Raw genomic sequence first — 19,706 nt, 5'->3', positions numbered from 1 at the left:
GAATATTCATTAATATCTTTTATTATTAATATTTAACATTTTCTGTACAGTAAAAATATCTTGATCATTAACCATTTGTTGTCAGGAACTGTTCCTTAAAGGTTGATTGAAAAAAGAAATAAAATTAATAGTTTCTTTCACATTTTCTTCTTCTCTCCTTTGTCCCCCTTTGGCACTCGGAAACGCGTCTTCTGAAAATATATCAGGTTCTTGGCAAAGATCCGAGGAATATGGCCCATGTACACGAGAAGAGCCAGGGTCATGCCTAGAAAACAGACATTCTCTGTAAACATTGTGTTCACTTTTATTATATATTTAATTTTGATGTGATTTACCTGTGAGAGGGCCCAGCCAGTAGACGACTGCGTACTGTGAGAAGGTGAATCCAGGGCAGTGGAAGGTGAGGCCGTAGGACAAGGAGGGATTCATGTAAGCTGAGGTGTAGCCTCTGGCTGCAAAACAAGAAGGGACAAATAAAGTTTATGTTAGTTGTTTTTTATTAGAAAGTGGAAGCAGACACACAAGTCTATCAAATAGGGCTGCAACTAACGATTATTTTCATTGTTGATTAATCTGTTGATTATTTTCTTGATTAGTTGTTTGGTCTGTAAAATGTGGATCAGTGTTCCCCAAAGCCCAAGATGACGTCCTCAAATGTCTTGTTTTGTCCACAACTCAAAGATATTCAGTTTACTGTCATAGAGGTGTAAAGAAACCAGAAAATATTCACATTTAAGGAAGCTGGAATCAGAATTTAGACTTTCTTTCTTTAAAAAATTACTCAAACCTTTTCATCGATTATCAAAATATTTGGAGATTATTTTAATAGTTGACAACTAATCGATTAATCATTGCAGCTCCACAATCATATAACACTTGAAGCAGAGGATCACATGCATGACTGATACCGAGGTGGTGTCCAAGAGACTCATACGTTTGTGTGTATAAGTTTGTAAAAGCTTAAATTGAAGCACAACCCTGATTGTGAACATCAGAAAAACTATCAATGAAATATCCAGTAAAAGAGATTACTAGAACAAACTAAAAATAATATTAGGGCTGTCAATTAATTAAAAAATGTAAGCGTGATTAATCACATGATTGTCCATAGTTAATCGCAAAATAATAAAAAAAAAAATGTATCAATCAATTAACAACACAAAACAATGACAGATATTGTCCAGAAACCCTCACAGGTACTGCATTTAGCATAACAAATATGCTCAAATCATAGCATGACAAACTGCAGCCCAACAGCTGTCAGTGTGTCAGTGTGCTGACTTGACTATGGCTTGCCACAAACTGCATGTGATTATCATAAAGTGGGCATGTCTGTAAAGGGGAGACTCGTGGGTACACATAGAACCCATTTACATTCACATATCTGGAGGTCAGAAGTCAAGGGACCCCTTTGAAAATGGCCATGACAGGTTTTCCTCGCCAAAATTTAGTGTAAGTTTGGAGCGTTATTTAACCTCCTTCCCGACAAGCGTGTACGACATGGTTGGTACCAATGGATTTCTTAAGTTGTCTTGTTTCATATGATACCAGTATCTTCACTCTTCAAACTGAACAAGCTACAACCTAAAAATAACAAGTTGCATTAAAGACATTAGTGGTGTTAAAACAAATTTGCGTTAAGGCGTTATCACATTAACTTTGACAGCCCTAAATAATAGTATATTTTCTTCTCTTTTATAAACTTCTTGTAGCTTTCTTTGGCCAAATTCATTAACAGACGAATGACTGATAATAATGGATTAATTTAAGTATGTCAGAGGGGGAAACAAAGGTTGCAGGTGATTTAGGCTACCGTTTAAAGTAAGTGACAGGCAACAGACAAAGTTTGCATGATGTGGATGCACAGACAGATGATACTGCACATAGACTGCGCCGTAACAGATCTACAAGAGTGTGTCTGATGCGCTGATTTCCCAGTGGAGTTGCGTATTTTTCTGATATTCGTTTCGGATTCCAGTCATTTTCCTGCATTTACAAGCACAATGTGTCTATGTATGAGAGGACTTTTGAGCCTTTTTTAGAGTGATGATTAAGCAGTGTCCAGGTTCACCTGTAACTTACCTGTATGGGACAGGAAGGTGAGGAGGACGGCGATCAGGGGAACCCGGATCAGAGCAGATCTGCGTAGCAGGTTTAGATGGACCAGATGAAAGATGAGCGTGCAAACACACTCAGTGAAAAACCCCTGAAGCAAAGAGACCAACAGAGACGTGCTGCACGAGCTGGCCATCAGGTTTTTGATCATGTGCATGTCGGTCAGCTCCAGACTCCAGTAGTATCCAGCTACAAGAAGAGCCAGATGGGCACCAACAAACTGGGCTGCAACGGTGAGGAGAGTGGACAGAGTGGTGGCCTCCAGCTGCAGGAACTTCAGCACCACCATAGTGGGATTCCCCGATGCGCTGCCACAGATCACACCGTGGGTCAGCAACACCACGAACAGTATGGTTAAAGTCACATCAGGACCCAAACCCCCGGCCCACTCACCCACCTCCACAATGGTCTGCACCTCCAGCCTACATGCCACCAGCATGAAAGAGGATGCAAACTCCACAATGAAGCTAAATCGTGGCCATTTTTTAAGGAGCACTCGGACTAAGGCTGCAAAAATGACAACAGCCAGGAAGTATCCGAGGGATGCGTTGAGTCCAGACATGGCTCAGATGTGCTGTCCTCTGCTGTTTCTGATCCAAAAGAAATGAATGAGGGTTTGACTCAACTACTCTGCTGTCTGTTTGGCAACGTGGCGCATGCAGAGAAACACTTCTTATCAGAGACACGTCAGGTTTTTATCCCACAACCACATGCTAAAATACACATGGACCTTGAAACAAGGTCAGGTCAAGAAGCTGGCCTTCATCCAGTGGTCATTTATAATTAGATCACAGCTTTGGTTAAATGATTTCCTCCTCTCTCTCTCTACAGGATAACATATGTTATTTTTTTCTATAGGACTAAATGGCTGAAGAATTATTAAAATGCATACAGTGCCCCATCTGGATTCAAACGTTTGGGGGATGTTAGGCTATGTTGTCCAGTGTACACAAATACATTTTTGCAAGCAGGTTTCATCAAAAACAGTAGAAAATATGGTGGTCATTGGTCTAAAGAGTAAGGTGTTTACAGTGACCATCAAATTGTCAAAGTTAACGTGTTAACGTAAATTTGTTTTAATGGCACTAATTTCTTCTAAAATGTATTAATTAAACTTGTAATTAATTTGGGATTAATTGTAACTATGTTCAATCATGCGATTAATTGCGATTAAATATTTTAATCGATTGACAGCCCTAGTTTGTCGTTGTTTAATCTTCTTATGTGTATTCATACAAATTGCTCATAGTAAATGTTTTGATGTTTTCTTTTTGGATCTATGTTGAGTTCTATTGAATCAATTGTTACGTGTCCAACTCCTTCAAAATAACATATTGGAAAAAATAAAAGTTATTGGCATGATTTTTCACTTGTTTTTAGGGCGATACACCCCAGCCAAAAAAAAACACAATTAGACTTTTATTTTACTACTTTGTCTATTTGCGTCTGTAGATTTCTCCTTAATTCACCAAAAGTTAGCATTAGATAATGCCTCATTTGTATATTTAAACATAACATTTCAGAAAATGTATCTATCTATATTCTGGAGGTTTTTACTTAGGGATTTGTTCCTTCATAGCTTGATTTATACAACATTTTATTCCTAAAAACATGGCGAAGATTTATAAATTTATTTATATATGGCTGTCAGTATTTTCAGATATATGGATTATTTCCAAAATTCCCTCTGTGAAAACCTTTCACTCTAATGTGTCAACAAGTCCAGATTTCTGTTCTGGAAATATATGCAAATTAGCACATATTTAATAAGATAATGACCTCTTTGCAAATTTAAACATAACATTTCAGAAAACTTGTAATACCAAAAATAATTGCCTTAATAAAAGTAATCAAATAGGGAAATTTAATTGTATGGGTTGTCGCCCCTTAAGCAAACATTACTAAAAACATTGTGATTTGATATTTAATAAGTAACGCATGAAAAAAAGGGTTAAATTAGCTGATTTTTTTTTCCATTCTACGTTTTTTTGTTTTTTTTTATAGTATTTTATTTCAAAAGTTCAATACAATATATTTGCATGTTCAGATGCTTTATTACAGTTCTTACCAAAAATACCTTACAGTATAAAATAATAATAATAATAAGATTACAAATAAATTATAAAATATGCAACAAATAAACTGTAACGAAAGGAAAAGATGAATAAAAACAAAACAAAATAAAAAAACAAACAGAAAACATTCGGGGTCAGCTAAACAATTGGAATAAATTTGAAATGTCTAAACAATTTAATAGTTTTGGTCAATTTAGAATTTTTGGGTTTTAAGCTTTCAATCATAGTCAAAATATGTTTTAAAATTAGTATCTTTAAAAATAAAAAAAAATGAAATTACTTGAATGCTAATGACATCTCCTCTGTCTGAGTTGAACACGTGCAATGTAAATGTGCAATAACACGTTGGTCACTTTTGTGTCACTTTTGCAATGTAAATACTGTAAATCTACTGTTACGAATATGCGCAATAACATGCTGATCACTCTCTGCAATGATTATATAAATATCTGATGGATACTTTGTCCAATAATCTGGCAAAACTGTAATCTGGCAAAACTGTCATCTCATCAATATACATATTGTATTTTTATATTTTATATATATATAGATATATATATATCTATATCTATATCTCTTTTTTTATTTTATTATCTTTTTTAGCACCTATGGGATTGTCACAATCTAATTTTGTTGTACTACACAATGACAATAAAGGGCTTGAATCTTGAATCTTGAATGTTCAGACTTGAGCAAGGCCTATTGAAAGAGGTTAGGACAAAGGTCTTGAGCTATGTTGTACGACGCATGCGCAGTGTAACTGGAGTCGTTGCTATTGGCTAAATTTTGGTGACTGCAGACTGCGCATGCGTTGTACCCTTTGTAATATGACGTGTTAAGTCTATCCTCGGACTAGTGATGGGAATTTCGGCTCTTTTCAGTGAGCCAGATCATTTGGCTCAGCTCACCAAGAAGAGCCGGCTATTTCGGCTCCCAAACGGCTTTTCGTTTTACCACTTGATTGTCAAACACTTTCCCTTGTGGGCTGTCCTCTCCCGGATTTCAAATCAGGAAATATAAAATATTGATCCACAACATTTACGTTATTCAAACTTCTTTTTCAGTTACAGCAACTAAACAGAGGACTGATCTCTTTACAGATATTAGAGTAATGTTAAAAAGGGTCATGTTGTCTCAGCAGGTATCTCTTTGCCCCGTCAGAGGCTGCTCTTTCCCTCTCCACTCTGCTGCTCTGTAGCCGGCTCTCCAGCAAGCTTTTGGAGCTTTTCAATTCCAAAAAGGCAGATGATTACAGGTTCCTGTTAATTTATAAAGGACATCTGTGTTGTGATATTTAAACAAACTATCCGTCAATAAGGAAATAAAAGCCTCTTGTCTACAGACCGGTCTCTAGAGAGCTCCAGCAGCTCATAGCAGTCTCTGATGTGTTTTTGTTGTTTTTGTACCCGTAGCCCGTAGTGGTCCAGCACGTTGCATTGTGGGATACAGTAGGCAAGGTAGACTGGTCCGATGCATACTGGAGATTTTTTCCAAATCAGTACAACATCCGGGTATTTTTGGCATACTGTAGATTTTCGCTTTTGTTCGCATACTGCATACTGCATACTACATGCTACATGCTACATTTTGGCCAAATCATTACGTACTACTAATATAGCATGCGGTTTCGAATACAGCCAATGAATGGGAAGCGTGGAAAGCACGGATCCTGTGGACACGTACCATTATCGTTCACTTAAAAGAGCCGGCTCTTTGAACCGGCTCGTTCTCGGCTCACACATCACTACCTCGGACGTGAGGCGGAAGTTGTGGACCGGCAACGTCATCACGTCGGGTTTGTGTGTGTGTGTGTGTGTGTGTGTGTGCGCTAGCTTCAGTGTAGTGATGGCAGAATCAGCTTCAGAGCAGCCAGAGAGCTTCAGAGAAGAAGGAGAAGTCTTCGGGGATGGCGGACCATCCTCCGACTCTGTTCCTGAAGCTGTTCGCTGCTGGCTTCTACGGTGTCAGCTCGTTTCTCATCGTCGTGGTGAACAAAAGTGTCCTCACCAACTACAGGTAACGGTTTTAACGGCTTTAACGGCTGTAACTGTTATAACGGTAGTTTAAACAAGCTAGCATGCGTTGCTAAGCTACGCTAAGCTAGCCACTAGAAGTTGTGTACAGTAGCATTCTAGGAAGCTATACTTTAACCTAATGATAATCAATATAGATATTTAATTCAATATTCTCCCCACAAACACTAACCAAACTCTTCCACACACACACTTGTCTTTTTTTTATATATTTACTGTATTGTTATTGTTTTTATTATATATATATCTTGTCCTAATTGTTTGTTATCACTATTATGTAGTCATATTATTTGTTTATATTAATCTTGTCTCTAGGTGGAGGCTTCAGATAAGACCACTGGTTGTTTTTTTTGCCTCTTCCTGCACTGTATATTATTAATTTATTTTTTGATAAGACTTTGTTAAGACTTTACAGTAGCATTATATGAAGCTATATTTTAACCTACTAGTGCTATTAGCTACATGGTTAGCTACTCTTGCTGCTTTACAAAGCACTAAATGGTTTAGGTGCCAAAATACATTTCTGATCTTCTGCTATGTTCTGAACCATCCAGACCTCTCAGGTCATCTGGATCAGGTCTGCTTAGTGTCCCCAGAGTCACAACTAAACATGCAGAAGTTCAGTTTTTATGCACCAAATATTATATATAAATAGTAGTACAAGTTGCAGTAGTAATTGTAGTAGTTGAGGAAGTTGTAGTTCTTGTTTTTGGAGTTGTTGCAGTAGTGATTGTTGTAGTAGTAGTCATAAAATAGATGATATTATATATTATATCATACAAAATGTCATAGTATAGTATACCATAAAAAGTCAGAATTTAATATCATGAAAATATCATTAAAAAGTCATATAGTATGCCATGAAAAAAATAATATTGTTCGTCACAAACAAAAGCCATGATATAAAACAATTAATAATAGAGTATACCATGGCAAAATATGTCATAAAAAGTCAGAAACAATGTCATGATATAGTATGCCATAAAAAATGTTATGAAAATATCATAAAAGTCATAGTATATTATGCCTATATTATGCACCAAATATCTGGAACAAGCTCCCAGAAACCTGCAGGACCAGCTCCAACTCTGAGTTCTTTTAAATCAAAGCTTAAAACTTTCCAGTTTGCTGCTGCCTTTTATTAAACCAGATAATGATCTTATACTGCACTAGAGCTTTTACTCTTGTGTGTTGTATTCTATGTTAGCTTCTATCCTAGCTTTTATTTTTAGCTTGTTTTTATTTTCTAATCTTTAATGTTTTTATAACTGTTTTAATTATGTCGCAATGTTCTTTGCCCTTGGTCGCAATGTTCTTGAATATTTATGTAAAGCACTTTCAATTGCCCTGTGGCTGAAATGTGCTCTACAAATAAAGCTGCCTTGCCTTGCCTTGCGAGGATTGAAATAGGAAGAGCTTCACTTTACAGTAGCATATGAAGCTATATTTTAACCTAATAATAATCATTATATACCATAATAATCATTATAGATATTTAAATCAATAACCTCCTCACAAACACTAACCATACACTTCCACACACTTATCTTTTTTTTATATATTTACTGTATTGTTATTATATGTGTCTTGTCCTAATTGTTTATCACTATTATGTAGTCATATTATTTCTTTATCTTAATCTAGTCTCTAGGTGGAGGCCCAGTGTTTTTTTTTTTGCCTCTTCCTGCACTGTATATTATTCTTTCTTTTTTTTTTGTTATGTTGTATAGTCTTAAATTGTGCAAAACAAATAAACAAACAAATAACCTACTAGTGCTAAGAGGGTTAGCTACATGGTTAGTGCTCAGCTTGTATGATGCCTTTACGTTCACTGGGACTAACTCAAACTTTTTTTCCAGCTTCCCTTCTTCAATATGTGTCGGAATTGGACAAGTAAGTTGAACGCCTATTTGAATGCCCTCTTTCTGCAATCAGTTTACAAGCACACATCCCTCCTTCATTCATTCAGTCATTCATTCATTCATTCTCACTGTGCAATATCATTTTCCACTTGTGCAATTTTGTTAATAGTCGTTTTATTGGCAATACTGTATATACTGCGCCTATTTTTATCCTTCCTTCTATTTAAATGGTTCATATTTTGTTACACTTTGTTTAGCTCTTTTTTTTACTGTGTTAGCTGATGCATCCTGTTTTTTTGCACTATCCCCTTTGCTGCTGTACACTGCACATTTCTCCACTGCGGGACTAATAAAGGAATATCTTATATATTATCCTATCTTAAAGCAGGCAGAGTTTAAGTAATTTTTTTTATTGAATGTGTGTGCAGATGTTGGCCACAGTGGTTGTGCTGTGGGTGGGCAAGGCTTCGAGGGTGATCACCTTCCCAGACTGTGATGAGAGCATACCTCGCAAGGTGAGACCACCTATCCATCCATCCATCCATCCATCATATCTTCAGTTGACCATGGCAGTATTTTTTATTAATGTTTACCTGTTGTTGTATTTTGTACAGACGTTTCCTCTACCTCTCCTTTATGTGGGAAATCAAATCACTGGTCTGTTTGGAACCAAAAGACTGAAGTAAGTCCTCATCTGTAAACTATCTTTATGTTTATGAATTATGGTTAAAAGGGAAGTTCATTCAGTGTCATCATGAGCTAATTAATTTCTTTGTCTGCCTGGGGGAAGTTCGGCTTGCAGCAGAGCACAAATAAACACTGAGTGCATTTACATGGACATGAATAACCCGTTTATGATTGGGTTTTTGGAGTAACCGGAATAACTTGGGTTAGCCTCATAAAGGGGTCATTCATGTACATGTAAACACACTCAATGACAGTACACACATAACTATAAAACAGTGAAGTCTATATTTCTATTTCTGTCAGCTCGCTGCTTTCTGTCATTGTTGATATTTTTCTGTTTACGTACATGAGTCCATGTCCACTCTTGAAGGTTTTTTGTTGTTGTTGTTGTCTGTTTATTTCTTTATACGTCGTCACATTGTTTTTTTTAAGTAATAATGTTATCTTTATGACTAAGAGTATGATTATCATTAGTATTATCACTTTTCTTTTCCGTCATTGGCTACTAATTTGAAAAAGAATAACAACAAAGTAAATTTTAGAGCTGCACCAATCTGGCTTTTTCAGTCCAGACACCAATAACGATACCTGGGCTTTGGGTTTCGGCCGATCCAAGTACCGATCCGATACCAATGTTTGATTACTAAGCCGTATGCCTCATTGTGTGGAAGTGACTGGGGTCATTCTTTAGTAAGACATCAGGCCTGACTTAAACATTGCTTCCCTAACTTTGTAAAACAAAACAAAACAAATAAATACATAGATATGACTTTACTGAATTGTTAAATATTATCAAAATAACACCAGTAACTTGGTTAAAAAATTTTGTCTTCCTTAAGACCTGGCGATAAAAGATGTCTGACAAAGAGGACTGCTGCTTGTCGATGATCTTGCTGGCCACTCGGGCTGCAACTTATGATTATTTTCATTGATTATTAATCGGTTTATTTTTTTCTTGATTAGTTCTTTGGTCAATAAAATGTCCGAAAAATGGTGAAAAATGTCGATCAGTGTTTCCCAAAGCCCAAGATGACGTCCTCAAATGTCTTGTTTTGTCCACAACTCAAAGATATTCATACAAACCGATCGATTATCAAAAGAGTTGGCGATTAATTAACAAATAATCGATTAATCGTTGCAGCTCTACAGTCAAATAACAGTTGAAGCAGAGGGTCACATGCATAACTGATACAGAGGTGGCGTCCATGGGACCCATAATTTAGTGTTGTGTATAAGTTTGTGTTTATTAGTTTGTAAAAGCTTAAATTGAAGCACAACCTTGATCGTGAACATTAAAAAAGTATCAAATGAAATGTGAAAGAGATTAATGCCTAGTGAAGAAAAATAATACTCTATTTCTTCTGTTTGATGGACTTCTTGTAGCTTTCATTGACCAAATTCAGAAACAAAGGCATGACTTATAATAATGGATTCATTGAAATATGTCAGTTAGAGGAGGAAACCTGAATTTTGACCAATTAGACAATTATCAAAATTGTTGCCGATTACTTTAATAGTTGACGACTAATGGATTAATCGTTGCTGCTCTAGTGGCCCATTAACAATGTCACCCAGTCTTTTTTTGTTTAGGACATTCAGGTTGCCATACCAGGATCCTAGTGAATAGTTTAAAACTGACACATTGGGCATGGCTGTTGATGTTTGGCCAAGTTAAAGCAATTTGTGTCCTCTTCCACCAGCCTGCCGATGTTTACTGTCCTCAGGAGGTTCTCCATCTTATTCACGATGCTGGCTGAGGGATTTCTGCTCAAGTAAGATTGCATCGCACATGACGACTCATTTTTCTGATATAACTTCCTGGTCCTTTTACTCAAAGTGGGACACCAAGCCACCCTCTTTGTACTGTATTGGTGGCTTTTATGTACAGCTCAAAGCAGCCAGATTGAATTTCATTGCTCTGCTGTCTGACCTTTGGCAGGAAGAAATTCTCCAGGCCAGTCCAGCTGACAGTATTTACAATGATCCTCGGGGCGTTTATAGCCGCAAGGTAAGTCCTGAAACATCCAGGTGTCCCCGGCAGTTAACCAAACTAGAATTACCCTCACTACAAAGGGTTTTCCTGTCCTGATATATGTCCTCGCTTAAGTGATATTGTCTTTAGGGTCATTTACACATGTTGTATATCTTTAGTTAAAGGAGCTCTTCCGAAACACAGCACGCCCAAAGCTAAATTGTGAGTGACAGAACACGTATTTACTTCCTCGTCACTTTCTATCGTTTTCTCTCATCTCCGTTCGTAGTGCCGACTTGTCCTTTGACCTGCAAGGCTACGTGTACATTCTCATGAACGACGTGCTGACTGCAGCCAACGGGGCCTACGTGAAACAAAAATTAGATGCAAAGGTATGTGGCAGCGCCATCGGATGAATAGTTACCATTGTTGGGCTGGTGCTGTTTTTGGCATTGAGCTGATGGATATAGAGAACATAAACTGTCCTTGAGCGCCTGGCTTAAAGGTACTCGGTGTACACCATGAGTTGGTTTATCACTGCTGTATATCTGTTTTTGTAGAGAAAGTGCTGCTTTTCTATGTATTTTTCATGTTTTATTGCATTATTTTTAACAGTAATTACAGTTTGACTGTTGAGTCACAAATGGCTTGAAGCTTGTTTTGGTCGTTTTTTTATGTCACACAAGCACAGACTGCTCAGCTCTCACATTACAGCAGACGCTGAACTGAATCCAGATTTAGTCTGTGATGTCTGTAGAGCACCATCTGCTAATAGGGCTCAAGACAGAGAGGTGTGTGTGTGTGAGTGATATTATTGCGAGAGAGTGAAAGATGGAGCCACGTGAAACAGAATCAGACGGTTCTAGGTGGTGCAGTGGGCTGGGCTGGCCGTGCTGTGTGACATCTGTACGCTAGTTAGTGAGGAATGCACCCAAAGATTTGTGAATAACCCTCTCTGTTCTGGCTCTGCTTATTTTTCATGTTCCTGTTGCGTCCTGCCCATCTGTTTCTCTGCTCTTTCTCACAGGAGTTGGGAAAATATGGATTGCTGTATTATAATGCATTATTTATGATCATTCCCACCGTGCTGTTGGCTCACGTGACTGGAGATATGCAGAAGGTAAGTAGTTTGGCTCTTCTGTTGTTTGATCTTTCTCCCTAATAAGCGCTATTTCTAATTATCTTCACTCGAATCTCCTTATTCATGGAAGATCTGTGAAATGTGTTTGAACAGTCATCAAGTTTAACAGTCTTTGTAGTTAGTTTCTTGAGTTGGTGCTGATCAGTTATTTCAAGGTTTAGTCCCAAATAGGAGTGAGTGCACATATGAGTAAGCGTGGGTGTGTGCTGCAAATATGGGCTGTCTGTTAGTTGGTCACTGTTGGCAGAGACCTTCTGGTTTGCCCAGCTGGGGCCCAGCAGCCAGAAAGGCACAAAGCTGCTATTATGCACCTAGCAGAGTTATTACAGCAGCGCCCACAGCCCCCTTTGACTGGAAAACCTCAGTAAAGATACAGACTACTACCTTTTAAAGCTATTGGAAACTAAGTGTTGGATTTTGTAAGTACGTAAGAGTTAGTTCCTAAAACGTGATCAACAACTCTGCAGTGCTCACTTAATTTCCTGACTACCACTGAATGCCAGTAAATACACATAAACAAGGAATGACGTGATTTTTATTTTTTTTATTAAATAGGGTTGTTCTCAACCAAAGAAATTCTTAGTGGACTAACACTCATGCGATTTTGTTGACTAATCGATTAGTTGATTTAATTGACAGATGTGTAAAACTGAGTTTCTCCACAAAGAATCAATCAAAAGCACCACTTTAAATTTGGTGTTTACCAGAGATGTGCTCATTAGTTTATTGGAAAGAAGTCATTCAGCATGAAAAAAAGCATAAAAAATGACTAATCGACTAAAGAAATCTTAGTTGACTAATAGCGGGGACGTATAGAGCCCCCTCATTTGCATAATGAGGCAGAAATGCATAAAGAGATGTGTGAAGAAAAGAATACAGAAATATTTTTTTGGGAAATAAATATGGGGTGAAATGCAAAGGGAAAATTGTGCAGAAATATATGTATATAAATAAAATTATGTATGTAAATAAAATAAATAAATACATAAGTAAATACTACATTTCAAAATAAATAAAAAATAATTCCAAAAATAAATAAATGAATAAGTAGAAAAAAAATAAAAATAAATACAACAGAAGAGTAAATAAATAAGGGAATTAATACAAAGATAAATAAATAAAGAAGCAAATTAAAACAGAAATATCAATTTATGTCAAATTGTGGCAGCTGCCAATTCTCTGGTGCTTGCTGTCATTTACCTTTTCCCTGGTGTTTTTTTGATTGAGTTGCTGAGTGACTAGAGGGTTATTCAGTTCACCTGTTGCGCAGGGTGTGGGGACTGGCTCTTAAATGATAGTTGAGAGCAGCTTGGTGCATTCCCCACTTCAGGGTCAATCAGGGTGTAACGACGCCCTTTCTGTAGGGCTTAAAAGAGGAGAGAAACTGCACAACCAGTGTCATTCTGATCTCTCCTTCACTAAAAGCAACGTGTTATCAGCCAAACCAGAAACTCTGGTCTGTTTTAGACCCTTTTGAGATTCTGTGCTCTTTGTGTCTTGTTTATTGAGAGTGTTGACTATCCTAGTTGGGGAAACAAAATAAATACCAATCAATTGGGTTACCTGCACTAGGTCGTTTAGGTGCTATTTGACGATTGCCTAACGCCTGCAGGCTGTATTTTGTTATTCTATTCATTTGTTGATTTTCAATGAAACCCTTTATACCCATTTGTTTTAGTGTATTTTATTTGGGAAAACTTTAAAGGAGGGTAAAAGGAAAAATAAAACCAATATTTCAGTTTCCTTAATTGTTTGTTATTGTAGAGGCATTTGTTCATTATCAAAGAGGTATTTGTTTATTATTATCATTATTATTATTAAGGAGGCATTTTATTTTACATTATCATGTGGATGGGAACAGTTTTTCAGTCTTCTGACTGATCAACTAGTCTGGGGAACTCAGTACCGCCACAAAATGTTATCAATTAATTAATGCCTACATTTATTTTTAATATTGTTTTACAACATTTAATATTTATTTATTATTATTTCTATATATATATTATTTTTTTAAACACAATTGCCTACATATCTTGCTTTACTCCTGTTTTTTTATATGCTTGTTATGTATGTGTTTTAGAGTTCTGTTGTTTCTTATGCCGTGCTTCTCTTGTCAGGCAGTGGAATATGATGGTTGGTCAGACATGCTTTTCCTCGCCCAGTTCATCCTCTCTTGCATCATGGGGTAAGAATACAGGCCAAAGCTTATGTATGATGTGAACGACGCATGCTAAGTCTTGTGTTTTGTGCCAGAATTGAACATCTGGATTATACCAAATATCTGTGGTGTCGCTATTTCATCAGTGGCTGAAAACCAGATTCTAGGCCACAGCTTGACAGTGTGAAGCTCACAAAGACCCTTTGTCTAACATGTCGCAATAACATTGTGAAATCTGACTTTGTGCTTCAATATGTGTTGAGACGTGTGTGATATGATGACATGGTTGTTTTACAGGTTTGTTCTGATGTATTCCACGGTACTTTGTACTCAATACAACTCTGCATTAACAACTACGATCGTGGGCTGCATCAAGGTAAACTGCAGATTTGTGTGAAGTAATAGTTTAATCAAAGAGTAGAGAAGCAAAAAGATGAAACTCTGGTGCTTTTTTTGACAACAGCTGCTAGATGGCGCTGCTGTAGCACTGCCGCCATTTTGGACTGAAAACGCCAATAAGTCTATGGCCAGGGATGTATAAAGAGATGTTTTAAATCAGAGGAGGATTTTTTTTTTTAGGTAAATCAACTTCCCAGTACCAACACTTAATTAGCCCTCATTTAAATCATTATGTCCTAAAAGTTGTAAAATGAACTAATTGCTGAATCCAGAATTATTTTCCTCGGCCTAATGAACGTGCATCAGACCCACGCAACTGCACCAGCTTCCTGCTAGCTGTATGCAGCTGTAAAAAATGATATATTGGCTGTAATTCATCACTTTTATTATCTTATAATACACCCATGAGCTGTATGCTGTAAGCCTGTACCATGGTGGATGTATTAACGTCTCTGTTCCCAAACAACCGGCTATTGGCCAGTAGCTAGTACTGCTAGTAGCATGACATAAACAGAATTTACTAGCGTCCGGTAGTCGCTTTCAGTCCAAAATGGCGTAGATGTTGCAATGGAACGAACAATTGGCTTTCACTTATTAGCAATATACGTTCTTTTGTTAAATGCCCTAAATGAATAAAAAACTTAGTTAGCTTAATTCATATTTTCTCCATTTTGCAGAACGTCCTGGTAACGTACATTGGGATGGTGTTCAGTGGAGACTACATCTTCTCTTGGACCAACTTCATAGGTTTGAATATCAGGTAGGAAATGTTTATTTTTCTAATTTATGCTGAAATGTCTAGTTGTCATAGATGGATTGATTTAATAGAGTTACACACACAAGTTGTTTTGCGTCCCTATGCTGAATCTTTCCCCAACACAAACCCTCACCCATCTGGCATCCCAGGACACATTTTGAATTGTATGGTCACACAACAGATTGAATCAGTTACATATAAACATGAGAGGGGGCTTTAAATACCATATTACCACGTTAGCGGCATTGCTTTATGGTTGGAAATGTGGCTCGCTCGATTCCCCACTTTGGTCCAGACTCAAATGTCTCAACAACCACTGGATGAATTGACATTAAATGTCACTTAATTCGTTATGCATGTAGCTTCTTAGCTTGAAGATTGTGCTCATTTCTGGTTGTAAACAACTGAGATAATAGGGAGGGTCCACTGAGTCAGACTGGTCCTCCCTGAACCGTGTCTCTGCTGAAACTAAGGGAAAGGCCAATGCTGACACTGAAATCACTGATGCTAATGTGCCAATCGGCTGCGGGATATATTACATGTGTGCATGCTGGATCTTGTTTGGAAACATGATGGATTGTATGACTGATGATGTGCTGCAACATGTTTAATTTTACACTGAATGAAACAAATGACAACTTGATTTTCAAACTTTTGCCTGCAACTGTTGGATGTAAGTTTTCAACTCATTTTTATCTTTTACTGGCTGAAATGGGCCTGCATATTTAGCCCCTCTCTCTCTCACATAAATACATATAAATCTCCTCACTAAACACTTTGTTATCCAGCCTTTCAGAAGGTCAGATTAAATGCCAACATCTTGTATTTTTGCTTCATTTGGTGTCCTTGTCCTTGACGTGTTTGTATTCTTACACACGGTTTCTGTCTGTGTCGTTGCAGTATTGCGGGCAGCCTGGTGTACTCCTACATCACTCTCACAGAGGAGCAGTCCAACAAAGCGAGTGAAATCACCAAGCTGGACATCAAGGGCAAAGTGGTTGTATGACAGAGACACTGGATTTTATTTTTATGCTGATGAACGAGAAAACTCTATTTTTAATACAACTTTTTATTTATGGAGTATTTTTTAGCAGCAACGGCATGGGATGATGGACACGGTGTGGTTTTTAGATGGTGTTTTTCTTTTTAAATATTTGTATTTTGATACTGTACATGTGACGCATCGAGAACAAGGGAACCAATATTATTTATATTACATTTCCTGACACTTAGACAAGCAGAACCTTAAAAGTTGGGATGACATAATGTTTCCTGAATACAGGAATGAACAGCTAGAATAACAGTTATTTAAAGGGATAGTTCGGATTGTTTGAGGTGACTTTGATGTTTTAAAAGGGTTAGTTCGGATTCATCAAAGGCACACTAACACAGACTAATTGATCGCTGTCAGATGGCTGTTATCTATGCTCTCTTCAAAGCCACCAGACTCCATTCACAAAAACAGTAATTTTACCTCTCAGAACACGGGAGGTGCTGATCTACCGCTGCCTCGATCGGTTAGTTTGTGTTATTGTGTGACTTTGGTGAATTCAAACTAACTCTTTAAAACACCAAAGTCACACAATAACACAAATAAAAATATTGATCGAGGCAGCAGTTGGCCAGCAACTCTGTGTTCTGTGAGGTAAAATTACTGTTTTTGTCAATGGAGTCTGGTGGCTTTGAAGAGAGTATAGATAACCGCTTCAGTTCCCATCAGAAAGCGCTGTCTGAAGGCAAGGTAAAGCGGTGAAAACATTCTAAATATAACGTACTCTTAAACTGCGATCCATAATGTTTTGCTGCTGTCCTCGTCCACAGCAGTACATTACTTTGCTTCCGTGCTGGTACTCCTGTCTGTTCCTTCAAACTGGGGGCATACTGACCGTCATCTACTGTAGGTAATACACCGACTATGTATAAGTACCTCATACAACCCCTCTTCAAACTATCCGAACTATCCCTTTATGCACTGGTGTGTACTTACGAATCATGGGACTATTAAGTAATAGTTATTTTAAAGGCACAATCCTTATTTTTTTTATTGCCTTTTCTGTTTTGCTGTTTAAAAGGAATGTAACTTTAGATGCCTTCTAAGCACCATGAGATGCACTGACACTGTCATTATCCCGTTAAGTACATTTTCTTTTTGCGCATACACTGTTGTTACAAGCTTGTTACGGACGAACGGTAATGACGGTGATCTAACCTCATCCTTCAAACAACCAAAGTGGAAGGGCAGTGGGCTGGAAGCTCCCATCAAGGATTGTGGCTTTAAATAAATGCTGCCGCCTCCTTTTGGGAGATAATTTAAGATCACAGTTTACATTTTGCTCCCTCAGTATTACAGAATGTTTGTCGGGCTGTAACTGGTTCTCTCTATGCAGTATTAACAAGCAGTACTTATGGTTTGTTATTTGTACAAGAGGATCCATTTGTCCTTTTTTTTTTTCTTGGTATCGCACTTTCAACTGAGGTAGCACCTGCAAAAAAAGGGTGACACTGAATTGCCTCACCGCCTGTTACATTTATTGTATTCTTCTGAAATGTACGTTTCAGGTTTTTAAAGTATTACAAGAGAAATGTTTTTCTAAATTTTTATTAGTCCTGTACGAGCGTTGACTTTTTTTTACATTTTTACCTACATCATTTTATATTTATTACTTTTATTTTAGACTAATACTCATTTTGTAGGTGGCTTGGTGAATTGTTGATGCTGATCTCATCTCAAACACAGTAACCATGGATTTGTAGCTGAAACACAAGGATGTATTTTTGCATTAAAAAAAAACCTCTGACATGAAGTATTCCTTTTGGACTTGTTGTTTAGGTTGTTAACAGCCAACTTTAGTCCGAGTTTATTGTCATGTATTAATTACAATGAAATGCTTGTGCTCGGTGGCGCCCTCTGCCTTACACACAATATATTACATGTGCGGCACGTCAACTGTTCAACAACCTGATCGCCTGAGGAAAGAAGCTCTTACTGAGGCGGATGGTGTGTTATTTGATACTATTTTGTCTCATTCAAATAAGTAATTCTTTAATTTAAGACCGTCTAATGCCACTCAGTTCTGTAAATGAGGCATTGTTTGTATTTGCAGCTGATGGTACTCTACAGTAGCGCAATGCCTCCCCCTTTTGGCATAACATGGCCCCTCATTAAAACACAGGATTAAATTTGCTTTGTGAGTCACTCTGGCTTCTAAATTGTACACCCGGCTCTAAAACCGTTGCAAAAATGAAAGACGCACGGGTATACTTACTAAATAACGTTATTTATTCACCAAAAGTGGGTCAAAATAAAGTTAACAAATGTATGGGAGGTGTATGTGTGAAAATGTGCTGCAAGAACAAGATATGTGTGGTGAGAGGAGACCTGCCAACACAGACGGCTGCACGCTCAGGCTTCTATTCGTGGTGCACACCGGGCCCAGGTTTGTCCCATGCACTCCTCCGGTCTGCAAGACAAGAAGATAAGAAAGCACAGACAACCATAAATGTAACATAATCTTGTGAAGGGCTCATTGCATGGGTGGAATATGTTCTCAAAAAAGTACAAAATGTAAAGTCTCCCTCAAAAATAATCCAAGGCACACTGTAGTGCTTGAACAGAATTAAAATACCTTTATTTTACATGGCAATAATTGTTTAAAATGACCTACCGTTGCAACGCATAGGTCATTTTAAACAGTTATTGCCATTTTGTTCAAACACTACAGTGTGCCTTGGATTATTTTTAAGGGAGACTTGTATTTTGTACTTTTTTGAGACCATATTCCACACCCATGCAATGAGCCCTTCACAAGAGATTATCACAGAGACCCAGCAACACTTCTACTCCATTGTCTTCATAACAATTAACACATTTTAACGTTCAAACTAATTATCTTGTCTAATTAATTAGACATAAACTCTTACCTCTCTCCAAGAAGGCCACTCTGCACTGCCCTCAACTCAGCAACCCCCCGGAACCTGGAGAAGCAAATCTAAGAGCTGGAAGGGAAAAAGAGAGCAAGATAGTGGGAAACAGAACAGCAAAAAATCATTAAGAACATGGTCCTCCAGCATCAGACACCAAAAAGCGCCCTAGCATACAAAGTATTAGAACTGGAACAAATGTGATTTTAAAAAAAAGTTATTTTTATAAAACGGTCACTATATCCTGACTAGTGCATGAGACAGGTAATCTGAAAAAACTCATGTGCCTCTGTGTCCTCCAGTGCTCCTAACGGCCTCTGCAAGATTTCACAGACCGGAGGAAAACAACCAATCAGAGCCGAGCTGGAGCCTTGCCGTCTCGGAGCAGCTGTGAATCACTCACAAACTCCGGTCAAACTAGGCAGCGCTGATCAAATATGAAACAATAATCTGTTACTGCAATGCCTATTTCTCTCCTCAAATGTTTTCAGAAACATCTTGTAGTGTACGGTTTAGCTGTAAAATGAGAACGTTTGTGACCCGGCAGCCATGTTGAGATCAGTTGAGGAAATCCTATGCACCGCCC

The 19,706-nt window shown here is 37.6% G+C and overlaps 2 protein-coding genes and 1 long non-coding RNA gene across 3 annotated transcripts; 1 reads left to right on the top strand and 2 right to left on the bottom strand.

The window, feature by feature from the left end:
• Positions 1-5: 5 nt before the first annotated feature.
• Positions 6-2,761, bottom strand: aqp12 (aquaporin 12). Its single transcript, XM_037771283.1, has 3 exons — positions 2,083-2,761; positions 336-452; positions 6-265 (listed from the first exon to the last, which is right to left on the bottom strand). The coding sequence occupies exons 1-3, from the start codon at positions 2,675-2,677 to the stop codon at positions 138-140; spliced, it is 840 nt and encodes a 279-aa protein (XP_037627211.1). The 5' UTR covers positions 2,678-2,761; the 3' UTR covers positions 6-137.
• Positions 2,762-5,999: 3,238 nt separating this feature from the next.
• Positions 6,000-18,002, top strand: LOC119489091 (UDP-N-acetylglucosamine/UDP-glucose/GDP-mannose transporter-like). Its single transcript, XM_037771273.1, has 12 exons — positions 6,000-6,206; positions 8,083-8,116; positions 8,514-8,600; positions 8,700-8,767; positions 10,473-10,544; positions 10,712-10,780; positions 11,034-11,136; positions 11,772-11,864; positions 14,003-14,070; positions 14,341-14,419; positions 15,120-15,202; positions 16,100-18,002. Exons 1-12 carry the CDS (start codon positions 6,097-6,099, stop codon positions 16,203-16,205), a joined length of 972 nt encoding a protein of 323 aa, XP_037627201.1. The 5' UTR covers positions 6,000-6,096; the 3' UTR covers positions 16,206-18,002.
• Positions 17,834-19,169, bottom strand: LOC119489118. The gene is made up of 2 exons (XR_005207095.1): positions 19,121-19,169; positions 17,834-18,660 (listed from the first exon to the last, which is right to left on the bottom strand). It is a non-coding gene; the product is annotated as an uncharacterized LOC119489118 (long non-coding RNA).
• Between the last annotated feature and the right edge of the window lie 537 nt (positions 19,170-19,706).

The sequence above is a fragment of the Sebastes umbrosus genome, chromosome 5, assembly GCF_015220745.1.
Source record: "Sebastes umbrosus isolate fSebUmb1 chromosome 5, fSebUmb1.pri, whole genome shotgun sequence".
Taxonomy (NCBI): domain Eukaryota; kingdom Metazoa; phylum Chordata; class Actinopteri; order Perciformes; family Sebastidae; genus Sebastes; species Sebastes umbrosus.
This window is presented reverse-complemented; position numbering and strand designations above follow the sequence as displayed.